Source organism: Periplaneta americana, chromosome 14 (assembly GCF_040183065.1).
Source record: "Periplaneta americana isolate PAMFEO1 chromosome 14, P.americana_PAMFEO1_priV1, whole genome shotgun sequence".
In the NCBI taxonomy this organism is placed as follows: domain Eukaryota; kingdom Metazoa; phylum Arthropoda; class Insecta; order Blattodea; family Blattidae; genus Periplaneta; species Periplaneta americana.
The window spans coordinates 82,690,624-82,710,416 of record NC_091130.1 but is presented as its reverse complement, the minus strand read 5'-3'; the positions used below and the strand labels follow the sequence as shown (position 1 = coordinate 82,710,416).

The 19,793-nt window shown below is 34.7% G+C and overlaps 1 protein-coding gene across 1 annotated transcript; it reads right to left on the bottom strand.

Annotated features, from left to right (window-relative positions):
• Positions 1-5,104: 5,104 nt before the first annotated feature.
• Blos2 (biogenesis of lysosome-related organelles complex 1 subunit 2) lies at positions 5,105-19,544 on the bottom strand. Its single transcript, XM_069845684.1, has 4 exons — positions 19,367-19,544; positions 11,886-12,016; positions 9,870-9,981; positions 5,105-5,608 (listed from the first exon to the last, which is right to left on the bottom strand). Exons 1-4 carry the CDS (start codon positions 19,413-19,415, stop codon positions 5,472-5,474), a joined length of 429 nt encoding a protein of 142 aa, XP_069701785.1. The 5' UTR covers positions 19,416-19,544; the 3' UTR covers positions 5,105-5,471.
• Between the last annotated feature and the right edge of the window lie 249 nt (positions 19,545-19,793).

The following is a 19,793-nucleotide window of genomic DNA, read 5'->3' as shown; positions in this document are numbered from 1 at the left end:
GCACAATAAAGCTTATTCACAGCACGTAGATTCTCTAATAATCAATATCTGTTATTCTGTGATATTGCGTGGCCATGCAGATGAAACCAGTTTCATCAGAAAATAAAATCAATTTGGGATCAATTTCATCATTTACTTTTCATAACACCCAATCACAAAAGTTAAGCCTACGATTGTAATCTTGTGACTGTAATTAATTAAATTCTGTCGGTTTTAGTTTCAGTAATTTTGTTGCCACTCCTGCAGATGTTTTACAAATTCCTGTCACCTGTATTAAACATCTCACAGACTTGAGAGGATACATTTCAAGGCCATTCCAATTTCACTGATTTTTTCCCCCTATAAGAACATGGCACTTTTGTGTTCTTTTTCAGTCACATTACACATCAAATTAAACTCCATCAAAAAGCTTTGAAATGAGATACTGCTTAGGTCTGTATCTCATCTGATTCCGAAGAAAATGGTAATTAACTGTTTCAGAACGCAGCAATTTTTTATAAAAAATGTAAAAATTAGTACTTAATAACTTTTGAAAGGAAGACAAAAAAATGTTTCCTTATGATTTCCATTCATATCTATGTAAGATTGCTCTTGATGTGGCAAGTTTCATAAAAATTCCAGAACTTCAGTCAGAGCCAGTGTGTTGATTTGACATGAAATTACTCGCGCAAAAATATAATCTCTTTTTTATTTGCACTCCTACAATGGCATTTCTTTGTATAGTTGGTATCATTTAGTGCGTGTTAATACAACCTTTCTTCTTTATTTTGCTATTAACAAATTGGGGACGAGGGGAATGGGTGCATGTTATATCCGATGGTGTGTTATAATCGAATAAATACGGTATTTGCATTCTTTACATAACTTACATCCTATGTTCCTTTATTGGGAGGGAAAAGTACATGGTTTGATAATATAGTTGCAGATAATATACCGGTATTTTAATTATTCTCTTCTGAGGTATCTGGAAACGAATGTGATGTTATAGCACAAGATGTCTATATTATTATATTATTCAGTCAGTCAGTCAGTCACTCAGTCAGCCACAGTCAATTAGTTGGCCGTGGTTCAGATTATGTTCACTTTGTAACTGCATTGTTAATTGCATGGCATCTGTTCATTTTCCTCATGTTCAACTCTAAAGTGATAGTTGATGAAGAATTCATAAAGAAGCAATCCAATAATCTGCCATTTGTAAATTTATCATGGTAACTAATTTCATAAAAGCTAATTACTGCTTTATGTCTTCCAAAATTCGAGGTGCTAAGGTCACAAGGTAAGCAGCACTGTTATGAGCATTTCTTAAATCATTCATTTTAGTTATAGATATGGTACTGTATGATATTTAAATATTTATTTCCTTATAATAAAAAAGAGTATTGAAGTATTGGTAGAGAAACTTAAGGTGATAATGCTGTTAGAACGTCCAAATCAAACATGATAATGACAAGTGCATTGTGAAGTGGAAAATGTATCCTAAGTTTAGATGATGAGAGAAATGTGTTATTGCACCTTGGCACAATACACCACACACAAGATTTGTGTGCAAATTTTCAGCAAAAATAGATGTCTTGGTAAATTTCTATAATGGATAAGAAACAAGAAACATTTGATGGGAATGAAAGTTATCAAGTACAGAAAAAAGCCTATATATATTCACCACAACTAACTCAAAAAGAGCTGTTGTTCTGTGCTATTACATCGCACCAAAGACATGGCGTTTTCGAGTTACATGATATTTATTAAAATTATATTGCTTTTTCTTTCTTTCTTTTCTTTTTTTTATTTTTATTTTTATCAGGTAAGATAAAGTCTCTTATTGTGGTCGCAAGGAAAGAAGCAACTTTTGACAGCTCTGTATTTTTCTCTTCTATATTTTGTCTCCTGCCATCTGTTTACCCAGCCTTGCTATCTTTAAGCACTTCGGTATATTACAGTATAAACATACAGCATTGTGAAGGGCTCCCCATCTTAGCTGTTCTAACAATAATAAGATAACTTTAGATATTTACTGTTCCTTAAGGTATTGATCATTTGATGAATGAATGCATTTCTTTCGTAGTGTTGCGAGATCAGATATTACATGCAACGGGGGATTTCGTAAAAATTGCCGCGGACAGCCTTCTAGTCTATGGCTGCAAGCAATTCATTAGCTGGGAATCGCGAGTGCGTGCATGCCTCCAGAAAATAAATTGTTACAAATGTATGTGTGCAGATCCCACATTTCTAAATGCAGATTTTTAACTTGCCTATTTAATGTAGTAATTTTGCTTTGATAAAGAAATGATTACAAAAACAGGCCAAATTTTTAATTTATTTATGATAGGCCTAAAGTAATAAAAAGTGTTGTATTTAGTCTTTAAAATGCGCCAAACTGCAAATCTCAATTATTTATAGACACAGAGTTCCATGTGAGTTTATGTAACAGTGCGCGCATAACTTGTGTAATTTCAGATAGTCCTAATTACACAAATAATTAATAATTGTGAAAATAAAACAATACGGATCTCCTTATTTGATGTCTGGAATTGATGAAAAAAAAATTCGACCATTTCCGAGAAGGTCGTGTGTGATTTGACGTGGAATGACTCCTATCTGACCTTCCAAGCCTTGGCTACAGAAACAGGATAACACACAATTTACATTAATGGTTGTACATGAATGGCGACATGAAAAAAATATGTAGATAAAAATAGAGATTTTCAATAACAAATATATAATTGAACAATTATGTGGAGTGTTTACCATATAGGTGATTTTTTAAGATGGCAACTGAGTATTTAATTATGTTTTGGACAATTTCGTCTTGAATATCTTTGCTTAGTTTATATTTCCCTTTCCACATCGCAAAAAATTCAGGGACTGTTCCTCGGGACCCCAATAGCAGACCTGTCACTATGATACTCTGGACGTTGTAGTTGTTACAGAAGTAAGGTATTGTTGACTCGTATTTCTTTTTTCTCTTTATCAACATCCACAGGTTGTGCTTTGGACTGTTCTAAGCGTATTGTAGGGTAAATGATCTCTGCTACAGATTTTTTCCGATTGATGGCGATGATGTCAATCCTCCGTACGCTATCTTGATCAGCCAAACAATGAACTTCTTTGTAAACTTCCAAACCTTTGTTTTAGAGAGCAGCAGCAGCAATAAAGGAACGAATGATGTTATGTAGTTTTATTCTTAAGATCTCTCCCTGAGGACACCTCCCAAGCACATGAGGCAGGGAGTCAAACTCACTACAATGTCTGCAGTGGGATGTCCTTGAAGAGCTCGAACTGGCACTACCATGGCTGTCATTTTTATCATATCTCTCCACTCTGAACTGGAAAGGCCTTGCTTTTTAATAATCCAAGCATTGGCAGATGGTACTTCTGAAAATAATTCAACATCTTTTCCTTTATGAACACCACTCATTATATTCCTTCTCCTTCAGATGTTGTCTTATTTGACGAACATTCATATTCTTCATGGACTGGTCTAATTTCAATTCATTAAGACAGCGATTTTCGATGTTTCTAATATCTCTAATTACATTGACATGAATATCATACGAATATTCTAATGATTTGTTGATATTCAGCTGTTGTAGATAGGCCTCCCAGGAAACTCGTAAAACTGATAAACCTCTATACTTGTGGCTGGTGTAAAGCATACTGTTAGGTGTGTCGCTAGGAAGCTGCAGAATTTGTTTTACAGCACTTCAAATCATATTATCGGTCTTGATAAATTGATTTATTACAACTTACTAGTTTCTGATGAGGCTGAAGCAAATGAGTTGTAGATAGAGTACCCAAGTTATTTCGGAGTTTGTCTAATATTTTTTGTTCGTTAAATACTAAGGCTTGGTTAAATGTAACACCTAAATATTTAATTTCTTGATCTGAAGTAATACTATCAATGCTACCAAATGTCGTATGAATGATGTCTTAATAACGATTGCCTTAGATTTCATTGGATTTATTTTCAAACCTATTTCTTGCAAATTTTTGATAACCATAGTCATTAAAACATTAGTGGCAGCACTATCTTTACCAATAATGACAAGATCATCAGCGAATCCTAATATCGTTACAGGATCCATATCGGAAGTTAATCAATAACCAAAAGTATCTGCTACATCTCTTTCAGTTAGATCATTTAGAATATGGTCAATAATCATATTAAACAAGAATGGTGAAACAGGATCACCTTGCATCACTCTTCTTCTTAATTGAATTGTTGCAGTCTGTTTACCCCAAGCTTGAATGAGGTAAGATTATTTACAAGCATGTTAATTAATCATTTCTGTATCCGGAGAGATAATGCAGAACTTTGAATTGTAGATATCAGATGGTCATGCCCTACGCTATCAAATGCCTTGCTAATATCAAGAAAAATTAGGCATGCCAAGGTCTTATCAGAAGTCGTTGATCACAGAATTCCATCTAATATTAATGAAGGTTCCAGGAGTCATAAGAAAACCTCTCTGGTATGGATTAAGATTTACAGTCTAAAGTCTTGGATATAACTGTGCAAAACAGATGAAATGTTAATTGGACACTACTTGTCCAAGTCTAGAATATCGCCACCTTTATGAATCAAAATTGTTCTAGCTTCTTTAAACAACTTAGGAACGAATTCTGTCTTCAACATTCTATTCATTATCTTGGCTATTATCGATGCTGCAACTGTGTCTTTTATGGTCTTCATAAGTACTTTATCAGGACTGGGGGCTTGTATCCACTGCGATTTTGTTAATAGTGCCATTATTAATTCTTGTGATATTTCTAAAAGTATTAATGATTCATCAGTATGTATGGAATTATATGGTTCTCTTTTATGGGGATTGGTAATTTCAAATATACTACGAAAATAATCTTCAATTTCTGTAATATTATTTTTTATGCAATTTTCAGCATTACGATTTAGAATTTTTCTAACAGAAACATTCTCAAATGCACAGACTTGCAATACTGCGGACACAAGAATGATGTTTCTGCCTTCACCAGTACTACAAAGATCCAGGTAACTATGTTTTTTGCAGTCACAATATAAATAGATATAATGTTCAAATATAAGCCAATGACAACCACTCCTCACTCTCAATAAGTTAACACAAATACATATGATCATAATTACATGATATTTAATATGAGAAATATGACAGTCTTTATATTACACACAGATTCAGACCTCAATGGAAAACAGGTAAATGGAAACCAGTGAAAAAATTGTAACACTTATGAACACCAACTATACACTTACTCATTCTAAGTCATTTCACATACCCACAACCAATTTTCTTAAATTCCAGTTTTAGTATTACAAAGTATACAAATGCACATATGATCTTTCTTACAATATATATACCAACTACTGCAGGTCATACCCACACTACAGATCTAATGTCAAACACTCACTGAAGAATATAATACACTACACCTCTGTACATACTGTAAATACAAATGTCTTTAGTACCTTGTGGGTACATCTATCTCTTCTCGAGGTGCCTGAACTTCGCTTCCAGGCGCTTGGAGTAAGCATCCAGTTTGTAGGCTGCTTGCTCCAGCTTCGTCACACTGTCTTCAATTTGGTCTATCTGTTCTAAATATGGCTGCAGACTTTTATCTGTAATAAAAGGAGAAAAGACTTCAAATATAAATATTTTCTTTGGTAACACACCATTATCTTTTCCAAATGCTTAGAACTGATCTCACAACATTTTATTCATCTGACTCCCTCCCTCCTTGCAGGTCGTTTTTTGCAGATCTAGTAGTTGTCACGCATTCAGCATGCCCTTTCCAATTTGTTCAATACAGTTATAGTTTTCCTTGATAGTTGTGACATTTCGTTCTTCCCTTATATCCTTGATACCTTTCCTTCCAGCAATGGATGAGGGGAGGAGAGTTGTTTTAACCCAACATAGATGTTAATGGACTTCATGACCAATTGTCTTTTATATCTCTTCATATTGTTAACAGAAATTTCCAAGTTAGTAGCAATATTTTTCTATGTTAGGTCGATCCCTAAACCACTGAATGCTGACTGGAAAGGGTGAAGGATTACCCTGAGGTTGTACAGCATTTTTAAAAATTTAAATATGCTCATGTGACATCAGTAGACAAGCTTGTGCTAACAGTTAAAAAGTGTATATTTTACTGTCTCTCGAAGATTTAGAAAAGTTACTGGTTGTGTATTGCAGATGCAAATACATGTGGTTAAAATCATCAATCTTACTGTAAATTTAGAGAACAAAATAATGCTTCAGCTTTCATCATCATTGCGTACTTCCCTTCCATTTTAGTATACCCTAAGCAGACAGCTAGGGAATACACCACTGTTTAAGACAATTTCTAAAGGACTAGATTTTTATAACACACTTAAGAGATATTTATTAATTTCGAGTAATATGTGATGGAAGGTCAATTCAGGCATTTTTAGAGCCTATTTTATTGCTTTATTAAGGATATTTTAAGCACTTAAAACCTAATTTTTAAAGCAGACATGGGTGTAAGGGAAGGAAGGTATAGATGATGCAGTTCATTCCTTCCACAATATTTCGGATGTGTTTACATAACATAAATTTGGCTTCTCTTCTGCTTAGGAATATACAAAACTAATGCAGCAGTCATTACATTAAACATTTGAGACATTCCGTAAGAGAAGGACAAGCCAACTAAGGGTTGAATTTTGTGTTTTTTACTCCTCTAAATATTTAAGAGACACATATCTGCAACTTAAGCCTGACAGACGTTGGCAGGCTCTCCCTTACTACATCGAAATTATCATTGTTTGTAAGGTTGGAGAAACTGCATAGTCATAATATTCATATTACTCCGTATGAAAAGAGCAAATACGCCACTCTGCTTGAAGCCATGCGCCATTCATTGTCTCAGTATTGTTGTAACCATATAGACAAGTACAACCATAGTGAGGAATTACGTGTATTTATGGACATTGTAATAGCTTAGTATGAGTAATTGTGACAGTGATAATCAACCAGGCATATCTTGTTATTGTGGGAAACGTCAGAGGCATGTCGAAAAATGGATAAACGTACAGAGATTAAAAGAAACAAAGGTGAATCGTACATTAGTACGAAAACATCTCGACATGTGCAAGCTCGTGGTATAGGCCCGCCATGTACTTGTGGGTGCTTCAGTGCATTAGGTATGAAGAAAATACAACCTGTATTTCGTAATTTCTGGGAGTTGGGTGATTATGACCTCCAGAATGCCAATATTTCTAAGCTCGTAACCAGTGCTGATGTGAACAGATGTCGCATTAAGAACAGGCCGACCTCTGTCAGCTGGTTTTGCCAAAGAAGTATGTCATAACAATAAAGCTCACTTCTGATAAAGTAAAGGATCTGAAAGCTCTCCTTATCTATGTGCCACAGAACGTTTCTGGATGACGTGATCAGCAAACAAAATGTGCAACTAGCAGTGACCGACTCAGAGGAACATCATGAAGATGATGTAATGGATTATTAACACCTCTGTTTCTAGAACAAGTGAGACCACTTTTGATAGCAAGGGTAATAACATGACAGGCATCTGCTTATTTTTGTTTATTAATAATTTCAGACACTTTGTAAATGTCACATCACAGTGGGATTAAATGTTTTTATTTATTTTTATTATTATTATTACTATTATTATTATTATTATTATTATTATACTGTTATTAATGCCTGCTACTATTGAGTTCATTCTACGGCCTTTGCTTTTTCTAATATACTGTTCTCAAATTATTCCCATAATATTGATGAATTCATAATGTCATCTATGATCACTAGTAAGTTGGAATATTAAATTGGACATTTAATTGCAATTTTCAATAAAGGTATTCGTTTTTCAGTGTACAAAGTAATTATCATTATTTACAGACGTGTCCTTGGCGACTTCGCCCATATCTAGTTTACAGGTAAAATAAACTGAACATCGACTATCTCTACAGGTACATTTGGCGGGTTCGCCCTTCTCTTACGAAACACCTCATTTCAAATAAAGTCAAATACGTAAAATATATATTCATGTAATATGATCACTATGGTTTAGTACTCATTATAAAATAATAATCACTTATAAGCTTTAGATTGTCTATACTGTTTGGTCAGGACGAATCTATATTAGGATGAATACTATTACTATATACATAAACATAAAGCAGTTACGAAATGATAGGCTGTTAGAGGTTAGACGTGTACATGCAATAATTTTTATCAAGTTCATTTTAGAAAAAAAAAATGTTCACAAACACATATGAATTCAAAGATTACCAGCACCTTAGCTCCGAAATTACGTAAGTTCGGAGACTTGTTATTGAGTAAGAATTCATACAATTCCTTGCTAGTTTAACCTGACATTTGACAAAGGGTACTGTTCTCTATGAATGGATTCGGAACACCTCAAAATCTGTGCTTCATTGGCTGGTCATGATAATATCTTTGAAAAATATTGGAGTGAAAGAGGTCAAATGACTTTATTGTCAAACGCCTGGCATTAGAAAACAACAACAACAACTGTTCTCTATGACTCGCCTATATGTTTGAAATGTGATAAATTGATCAGACTGCATTTTCACCTAGTAGTGACTGTGTGTTAGCTTTTCCATTATTAAATTATTATTGTAGATTCTTGAAAATGTTCTGACTATTTCAATCAGCACAACAAATTACATTAAAATAACACATTGCTTTATCGCATATAACAACCAGTTTATTAATATAAACCATTTTTAACAATGCTATTTTAAACTATTTTAAAGTTTATGTTCGCCAAAATCCTCCTTATGTTCAAGATCAAAGTGTTGTCTAATATTATAATGTTTTATTTAAATCTCAACTGAATAGTTGAGGCATTGAACTTTACCTTTATTCATAGTAACAAAACAGTCTTGTTTCTTGGAAATTAAAATGAAACCTAATTACAATTAATTCCCCATATTCCATCACTTTACACACTCCTGGTTAGAACACTATGGTACCGAGTTCAAGTGCCCTTGTGGGGAAAAAAATGCCCATGCCTGTTTTTGAGCCTAAAAATCCGAAGTTTAGTGATCACTAATTTCTTAAAAGATGTAAAAATGTTCTGAAAACAAAGGTTGGCAGTCTCAACATTTTTCTTAATATAAGTAAATAATATTTTAACTACGTATCTTCAGTCATATGTCTGCCGAGTTAACTCTGTGGTAGCGTGTCTGCCTCCAAACTAGCTGGCCCGAGTTAGATTCCCGGTGGGTTCAGAAATTTTCATGTAAAATTTCTACCTTGGGACTAGGAGAGACAGTGGTGTACAACTTCTAATCACTAAAGTGTACACCAATATGCATGGGTTAAATCCCAAATTTCTCTGCAGTGCATATGACAAGAAAGCATATGTCGCTGTTCATAGTGATTTGTCCATCGGATGGGGACATTAAGCCTGGCAGTCCCCTTGGTGCTATTCGACAGGAGTAGGCTATGTGCAGGTATTGAGTTCCCCCTTCTCCCTTCTTAACCATCATCATCCTCACCCATACCCTACCTAAACTACACTTACACATACACTCATCCTAGTACACGACATAACTCTCTTTACAGATACACATTATGCATAACATGGCCCACCGAAGTGCTGTGCAACTTGAAAATGGATTACAGTCCTGTCATCTATCCACAATATGTGGAACCCGAATCACACAAGTGAAGTGGGTAGACATTAGATACACACAAACACACATCTTCAGTAATATTTTACATTAACAGGTTGTAGTATGTTGAATTACTGATTCTGATCATTAACAAGCTGTCCAGAGTTGCAAGTGGGTTGGGCAAGAGTTATGTCACCACACAATGGTTCTCTAAAATCTATTCATCTGTGTGTGAAATTATGATTATGAAACTTACATTTTTCATTTAGGTCAGTCATGGTACGTGCCACATTTCCGGCAATCTGCTTCATGTCTGAATATTTGGTAATTGTCGCTCGATTCATCGATTCCAACAATCGATAATCCTCCTATTGGAAAAAAATGAAAGTAAATTCAAAACTGTGCATCTTAGTACAATGTTTATTTACATTATATTAAACATTACTAATGTTTATAGATGACTATTACTCTTCAAGAACTTCTAATAAATACTGAACAACAAGAATTTTGCTTTGACTTAAAACAATGTGACCCTTATGGATTGGTGTGCACTGAATCCGAAAATGCATCTCTTTTCTTCGTATCACGTAAGGTTTTAAGATAGACTATGATTTCACTTTTCGATAAGCGCTCTCCCAGGAAACATCTGGCGTGGGTTGGGGATTGTAAACCAAAACAAAAGCTACTGCATTTTATGAGGTTATAACTTATTTCCGGTTTCTTATGGTTGTTGGCATGTTCTTTTGTACTTCTAATCGATAACCAGATAATGTCCCTTCTATTCAGTAACTTTCATAACAGTTCAAAGTGAAGTCTACGCATTCAACAATCAAGGGTATGGTTTTCAATATTCAAAAGAAAAGTTTACCAATTTGGGTGAGGGCAAATTAAAAGATGGCATTTCCACCGGTCCACAAATCTGCAAAGTTATGGCTGACTCTTTGGTCAAGGAAAAACTTTCCGTTACAGAAAAAATGGCATGGTGCTCTTTCAAAGATGTTTGCTCAAATTTCCTTGGAAATTCTAGGGCAGGCAACTACATCGAACTTGTGGAAACAATGTTAAGTGCATATGAGAAAATGGGGTGTAATTTGTCTCTCAAAATACACTTTTTCTTTCTCATTTGGATTTCTTTCCTCCTAATCTTGGAACAGTAAGTGACGAGCATGGAGACTGGTGTAGGCCTAGGTTCAAATCCTCCTAACAACTTTTTTTTTTTAATTTAACTCATTTCACGTTATTATAAGAGATGTGGACAATACCATACAAAAAGAATACAATAAATATTATGAGTATACTTTACTCATAAGTTAATTTTTGGCTGTGGACTCTTCAGATTTGTTTCTCTCTGTCTTAACCATCTACGCTGAGCTTTCACATTTAAGAGTAAGGCTGCTGTGCATCATACTACCAAATGTTGATGAATATACTTAATTAAAAGTGATGTGTGTATTTCTTAATATAAATGATTAAAATGAGCTAATTTAAAGGTCAATCAATTAAATTTAATCATTTCGTTCTCCAGAATAATGTAATAAAGTTAGGGATGGAGGAAAAGGCTTTAAATACCACAATATTGAACTGATCAAGATGGTGTAACGCATTCCCAGATATGTCCAAGAGATACTTTGAAAATATTAGACACTCAATCTTTTTGGAGTAACTGTACATTGATGCAATATATTTACTTCTCTTACCCTGTGGACACTTAAGCAACAGTCAAGACTGATATACTTACACAAATACCAATGGAATTATTTGATCTACGAAATGGAAATACTGTCAGTACAAATTACATTGGTAACTTCATTTCTCCACTCCTGCCAACTTAATAATTATTGCTTTCTGTTTATGAAATGTTTACAGTTTCATGAACTTTGGACTCCAATGTAATATTCAATAAAGGAATTTCAACTCTGCAGAGAGATTCATTTTTTAGAGTGTAGGTTAACATTTTCATGGAATTGCCCAACTACCTCTATGCTAGTTTAGCCAAATAGGTTAAAATAAACACAGGCCTAAATGTTCGTGGTCATTTTCACACTGTAGGCTTGCACCAATATAAAATAAATCAAAGTCTGCAAAGATTAACTTCAGTGAATGTACTGACGCAAAATTATACATAGGTTTGACTCAGTTTTTTAAATGTTCTGTGTTGGTTCTTATAATGGAGAACGTTAGACCTATCAATTTAATTATTAGGTCTACAGAATTATTCACAGAATCTAACAAATTTTACTTCTGCATCACAAGAATTTCACCACATTCTCACCTGCGTAGCTGTCAATTCTCCGAACAAATAATCAGCTGTCTTCTGAAACATTGTAGTCGCCAGACGACTCAGGTTTGGATCATGTGGGTCTAGGGCTTCGAAACTACTTGTACTAGTAGACAATGTTGGTCCTGAAAACAGTAATGACAATTCAAAATGATGTTAGGCCAGCAGCGTGCGGTGACATTTATTGGTATCCCAGCCAAAAAAAAAAAAAAATCTTTGCCATAATAGTAAACAAGTACAATTTTAATCACCTTTGTATTAATATATTCACTTACTTATGGCTTTTAAGGAACCCAGAGGTTCATTACCACCCTCACATAAGCTCGCCATCCTGAGCAAGATTAATCCAGTCTCTATAATCATATCCCACCTCCCTCAAATCCATCTACGTCTCAGCCTCCCCAAAAATCTTTTTCCCTCTGGCCTCCCAACTAACACTCTAGATGCATTTCTGGATTTGCCCAACTCAAACGTCTGGATTTAATATTCCTAATTACCTACGTCAGGTGAAGAACACAATGCGTGCACTTCTATGTTGTGTAACTTTCTCCATTCTCCTGTAAATTCATCCCTCTTAGCCACAAATATTTTCCTAAGCACCTTATTTCAAACATCCTTAACCAATGTTCCTCTTTCAAAGTGTTCCACAACCATAGAACAATCGGTAATATAAATGTTTTATAAATTCTAACTTTCAGCTTTTTTGAGAGCAGACTGAATGACAAAAGTTTCTCAACCGAATAATAACAGGCATTTCCCATATTTATTCTGCATTTGATCTCCTCCCTAATATCATTTACATTTGTCACTATTGCTCCAAGATATTTGGGTTTTTCCTCCTCTTCAAAGGATAAATTTCAATTATATTTTCATTTCGTACAATATTCTTGTCACAAGACATAATCATATGCTTTGTCTTTTCGGGATTTACTTCCAAATCTAAATCTATCTCTTTACTTGCTTCAAGTAAAATTCCCGTGTTTTCGCTTATAGCTTGTGAATTTTCTCCTAACATATTCACATCATTAAATATATTAATATAAATATGTTATAAGTATGTTATGGGATGACTGTACGCCAGAAATGAAAGTGCTGTTTTGTTACTTAAGGGTAAATTCTATTCTCCTGTCCTGCACAGCAAAGAAACCTACAGTCCTTTCGAAGAACGTGTCCTTTTGTCAGATTTCTTCAAGAAAATCTACTTCAATTAATAGTACTACCAGATTTGATAGTCTTTTTTTCGCCAGTCCTGTTTCTTGAATATGTTTTTAATTCGTTTTAATGCTGAGATACTGATACTGATATTGTACATATTAGTGAAATTAACTTTGTAAGCTGTAGAAAACATGTCGAAATGGATTTGTCTGACATTATTTGTAATAACTCAAATGAGGTTTTTCTTTAAAATCATCAGCAGCATAGAACACAGTTAGCTCATTTCGCAACTTAACTTCATCGAAATTGTTACCTTGGACACTAAATAAGTTAGAGAATTCAACCTGTGGAAACTGCTTTTGATAAGTTCATATCTTCCATGTTCACTTGATATTAGTCCTGAAAAGCCTAAGCTACCACAGTCTTGGAATTGACTTTCTAGATGGCTGTCAACATTGTAAAATATTTCATTACATATATATATATATATATATATATATATATATATATATATATATTATTTGTAATTCACATTTCTTTTGCATGGTTCTCCAACTTCATCTGCTGTTTCTCCAAAAACAGTTTTTCAAATTCATTTCTCGTGGCTGATATGTTTCTACAAGTTTCATCTACTTTCTTCCTACAGAAGACAATGTAAAAAGATTTACTTTGAAGAATGTTATATAGAACATTAGTAAATGCAAATAGCCTATTTTGTCAAAAGTTCTCAGTAAAAAACAAAGTGAACTCTCTCAAATTTAGAAGGTAACCCTTCACAAGTGCCAAAATATCTTTCTCAATTTTACTAGAATTATGGTTATTAATCTTTACGAAATAGGTCAGTTTCTATCTGATGCTTTTCCAATTCACTGCGGGCTAAAGCAGGGAGATGCATTATCACCTTTACTTTTTAACTTCGCTTTAGAATATACCATTAGGAAAGTTCAGGATAACAGAGAGGGTTTGGAATTGAACGGGTTACATCAGCTTCTTGTCTATGTGGATGACGTGAATATGTTAGGAGAAAATACACAAACGATTAGGGAAAAACACGGAAATTTTACTTGAAGCAAGTAAAGCGATCGGTTTGGAAGTAAATCCCGAAAAGACAAAGTATATGATTATGTCTCGTGACCAGAATATTGTACGAAATGGAAATATAAAAATTGGAGATTTATCCTTCGAAGAGGTGGAAAAATTCAAATATCTTGGAGCAACAGTAACAAATATAAATGACACTCGGGAGGAAATTAAACGCAGAATGAATATGGGAAATGAGTGTTATTATTCGGTTGAGAAGCTCTTATCATCCAGTCTGCTGTCCAAAAATCTGAAAGTTAGAATTTATAAAACTGTTATATTACCAGTTCTTCTGTATGGTTGTGAAACTTGGACTCTCACTCTGAGAGAGGAACATAGGTTAAGGGTGTTTGAGAATAAGGTGCTTAGGAAAATATTTGGGGCTAAGAGGGATGAAGTTACAGGAGAATGGAGAAAGTTACACAACGCAGAACTGCACGCATCGTATTCTTCACCTGACATAATTAGGAACATTAAATTCAGACTTTTGAGATGGGCAGGGCATGTAGCACATATGGGCGAATCCAGAAATGCATATAGAGTGTTAGTTGGGAGACCGGAGGGAAAAAGACCTTTAGGGAGGCCAAGACGTAGATGGGAGGATAATATTAAAATGGATTTGAGGGAGGTGGGATATGATGATAGAGACTGGATTAATCTTGCACAGGATAGGGACCGATGGCGGGCTTATGTGAGGGCGGCAATGAACCTTCGGGTTCCTTAAAAGCCATTTGTAAGTAAGTAAGTAATCTTTACGTAGATTCACTTGAATTGTCCAGCATTGCATCAAATGCCTTATATAGATCATTTCTATGGACATAGACTGTATTTACAATCTCTTTGTACAAGTCCATCGAGTTGGTGCAACACTAGGTAGCCTCCTCTGTAGAAATGCATCTAGGAACTTAATTCTCTTGGGTGACCAGGAGAAGAAGACAGGAATACCATTCAGAATAGTAAAAAAAATTTGCATTCTCTTATGTTATTGGCTGCGTTTGATAGTACCAATTACAAATAACACCTGTGAATGTGTCTAATAAGTGCTTTTACCCCATTTATAATGATCCACCTGAAATTGAGGCCGCTCCGTCATAAGACTGTGCTATTTGCTGTCAAATTCCGTCAAGTATTTCTTATTAGCTCAGCAATCTCTGGAGCTGTGTGATTGCCACTTACATCTTGAAAACCAATAAACCTTTCTTTTGTTTGCCACATACCGGAGTACAATGGAAAATTGTGCAGTATTAGAGATAACTGTTTTTTCGTCAACTATAGAGGATTCTACGTTAGGAAAAAAGCACTGAATTTATGGGGGCTGTTCCCATCAACTATTTATAAATGTTTTCTTGAGAATTGGTAATTAATTAGTTCCTTTTAATTAATTCAACACAATTTAATTGAGAACTAGAGCGATTTCATGCGCTAAAATATTATTACACCTCTAAAATTACCATATATTTAATTTGCAAATAATGGGGTAACAGCTAAATTGGTAGAATAGTCTTCTGCTTTCTTGCCAAACATCCTTACTGTGGACTTCAACAGACAAGTAGCGGCAGTACAAATTGAGGTCAAGATTTCACACTGTTAAAACATGTACAACATTGTCTGCGATGTTTAGAAATATATGTATACTGCATGTAATATGCTATAATTAGACCTCGGATTTTAGGCTAAACGTCAATTTTTTTTTGCAGGAATAAACTAACGCTGCAGAAATAGTTGCACGTTTTACATAGAATGTTAACATTTGGTATGGGCTTTAGGATGCATAAAATACCTATTTTTCCTCACGAGTTATTTTAAAGTTTTAGAGTAAAAAATTCCCTATTTCTCTTTTGTTAATATATGTTTTAAATTTTTCATGTAGCAGTAGCAGCCTTTATTAAACATAAATGTATACAGATCAGCTGTTTCGGAGGCCTGGCTCAGGGCTCTTGGAATAAGGATGTTGAGGTGTATTGATGGAATGATGAGAGGAAATGGGAGAACTCCGAGAAAAATTGTAGGCGCGCTTCCGAACAGGGGCAGCGGCATTTCCTCTAAGGTTAGAGCCCAGTTTAGGTGTGTGTGTATTAATTGAAAATTAGGGACTAGACAGTATTGAGAATAGGATGCATGTTTATATGACATTTTTTTTTCAATTAATACACACACACCTAAACTGGGCTCTAACCTTAGGGGAAATGCCACTGCCCCTGTTCGGAAGCACGCCCAAAATTGTTATTAAATAATAAATTACAAATAATCTTAATAAAATTAATGTAACAACTGAATACTTAAATCACAATGTCACAATGCGATCTGCATTAACTACTTCGTGTGACACATGTCAATTCTTCTTCTTCAAGTTTTATTTTCTGACGATATATCAATCCTTCATTCGTTCGATATTTGGCATCGTGAGTTTGTCTTGTAAAACAGAATTGTAATATCAAAGTATATTGAGAGTCTGACTATCATTTTAAAGTTTCATTTTACAAATATCTTCATATAGATATATAAGAGTTGTCCTATCTGGATTTCATTATCAACTAGTAAGTCCAGGATATTCCAAGGTCCAAATCCTAGCTGTCGGTTAATTTCGTGAATTAGTTGGTCAAGGGATTGTTTGTGTAGTAGACATTGGAAGAAAATGTGGTTCATCTCTCCTGGTTGTTGGCGACACACAGTGGAGATTCACCCCTTCCAATGAAATGTAGATATTTTGGGGTTATTGCTGCATTATGTTTTAGTTTATTGATGACCGATATGAATGGACGTGTTAACTTTTTTTTGTAAATGCCATGGTTTGCCTGTTGGTGTGAATTCTGTGTTAAGTTGCCTAATATTATGTTTCATTAAATCAGGGACCTGAATGTTTATTGATGAGACAGAGTTAGCCGTTGTGGCTGCTTTCGCCAGAGAGTCTGCAATTTCATTTCCTTGTAGCCTATGCCTTTGTGTCCTGGTATCCAAATTAATTATCTTATTTTGCTTTCCTATGTTGTGTATCAGCTTTTGATATTTATGACTATCCAAGAAGTCTTCAAATTGTAGGTGGCCATGCTTACCAGGTTAAGAAACTGAATGCAATAAGTCAGTCCAGAAATAACTACAGCCTTACAAAACATATTAAATAAATTAACTAACTTATGTAGGCCTACTATTTATTAACAAGTTACACTCCAGCTAACAGGAAACTTCCAATCTGACATGAGTGAAATATGCTAAATAGTAGGCCTATTATCATTAGTAGTTTTAAAACTTTGTGGTTACACTATACTATTGCCTATCCTGACCTGACCAATCCACCATTTATACGTCTATTATTCCAAGTGCTAAGAATTATGGCGTCACCTAACGCCAGCTTGCAGGGGTTCTTACATTGTACACGACTAACCCCTTCTCACCCTCTTCCCACAAAACACAGCAGAAATAAAGATAGCGCATGCGCTAACTCAACAAATTCAGTATTGCTGGGTCTGGCACTCTGGCGAGCCCTCATTTGACAGCACATCATAGTAGATTCGCGCATGAAAAATTCAAAATAGATTTATGTAACAATGAATATAGTATAGTAAAACAATGGTGTAGGCCTATAGAAATTACTTACCCAGCAGTGCTGGGGTTGATGGGGTTGCCTGCATGCCACTATGCTAGGCTATCACCATTCTCAGCAAACAAACGACTAGATGCTCAATACATCAAAACTTTATAAATTTGAACAATTGTTTCGCATATTGTAAATTCAATAATCTTCCATAAATAGAAACTATATTTAATAAATCCTTGCTAATAGAACATAGAAATTAATTAGCATGGATTAAAATTCATCAATGATATCATTTAATCTTCTTGGATTACTGAACCTGTTTAACGGAGAAAGCAACATTCTGCGTTACCAGATTGAATGGCTAAATTACAATTGACAGACAATTCACTAAGTTATATATAATTAATCATAAATTAATAGTTTCTCAGCAACTTATTAAGTATAACACAGAATTTATATAAAACTGACATCTCATAACGAGCATATCTACATACCAAAAAATCACTGTAATTTCATACTCAAAAGAAATTGTAGAATGTTCTTTACTTACTTACAAGTGGCTTTTAAGGAACCCGGAGGTTCATTGTTGCCCTCACATAACCCCGCCATTGGTCCCTATCTTGAGCAAGATTAATACAGTTTCTACCAACATATCCCACCTCCCTCAAATCCATTTTTATATTATTCTCCCTTCTATATCTCGGCCTCCCCAAAGGTCTTTTTCCCTCTGGCCTCCCAACTAATATACTATATGCATTTCTGGATTCGCCCATACTTGCTACATGACCTGCCCATCTCAAACGTCTGGATTTAATATTCCTAATTAGCCCTAATTACCTATGTCAGGTGAAGAATACAATGCGTGCACTTGTACGTTGTGTAACTTTCTCCATTCTCCTGTAACTTCATCCCTCTTAGCCCCAAATATTTTTCTCAACACCTTATTCTCGAACACCCTTAGCCTCTGTTCCTCTCTCAAAGTTAGAGTCCAAGTTTTCACAATCATACAGAATAACCGGTAATATAGGCCTAAACTGTTTTATAAATTCTAACTTTCAGGTTTTTTGAGAGCAGACTGGATGACAAAAGCTTGTCAACCAAATAATATCAGACATTTCCCATATTTATTGTGCGTTTAATTTCGGGACTCCCGAGTGTCATTCACATTTTTTACTGTTCTTCCCCGGACAAATTTCCAATTTTTATATTTCCATTTCGTACTATGTTCTGGTCATGAGACATAGGCTAATCGTAAAGATTAAAATTTTTAAATTTGAAACGTTCAAATAAAATAGAATGTTCCTAGCAATTGGTAATATGAACATTTCCAGATTCTGAGATATCAGTAAAGATAAGAAGACCCACAGAGACTACAAGGTTAGGAATGCATAATGTGTTCGTTGTACGCAGGAGAAACAAATCCCCTTTCAATTGCTGCGATACAAAACACAGTTGGAACCTGGCTTCACATCATTCATAACTTAACGAGTCTTACGCACACCTAACCTAATATCCACATATTGTGATATAAATTCCTACCTTTAGATATCAGTAATTAATTGTCTCTATAAATCTGACAGAAGTACATGTATAAATCTCTGGAAGTAGTATTAATAAAACTACGCTACACACCCATGAACTTGAAATACATTGAAATATATTAACCAATTTCCTGTACATACTATCAATACTCGAATGTATTTACCCTTCTTCGGAGAATCTGTAACTCCTTCACTATCACAGTCGTCAGCCATGATTATTATGTATGTAATAATAAACTTCAAGCTTTAAAATACTTTGGACACAAACACACTTGCAACCATTCACTAAACCATTTTGAATGTAATACAGTGTCACCAACTCATATAGACTAAAATCCCTATTTTTTTCTTCCCTCTACCCTAGATCATATATGTAACAGATAACTCCTCGCTACGTTATAATCGGCAGCACTTTGAAGAGAACAACCACCAGGATCGCCACCCGTCCGCCGTAAACGAACACGAGATGGCAGCACAGTCGCTAATGCAATTCAAATGGGAATTATGACGTGACTCCTTATGTAACAACTAGATGGCAGGGTAGTAAACCTGACAAAAGTTGTTAACCTCAAACCCTATAAGCCCGACATA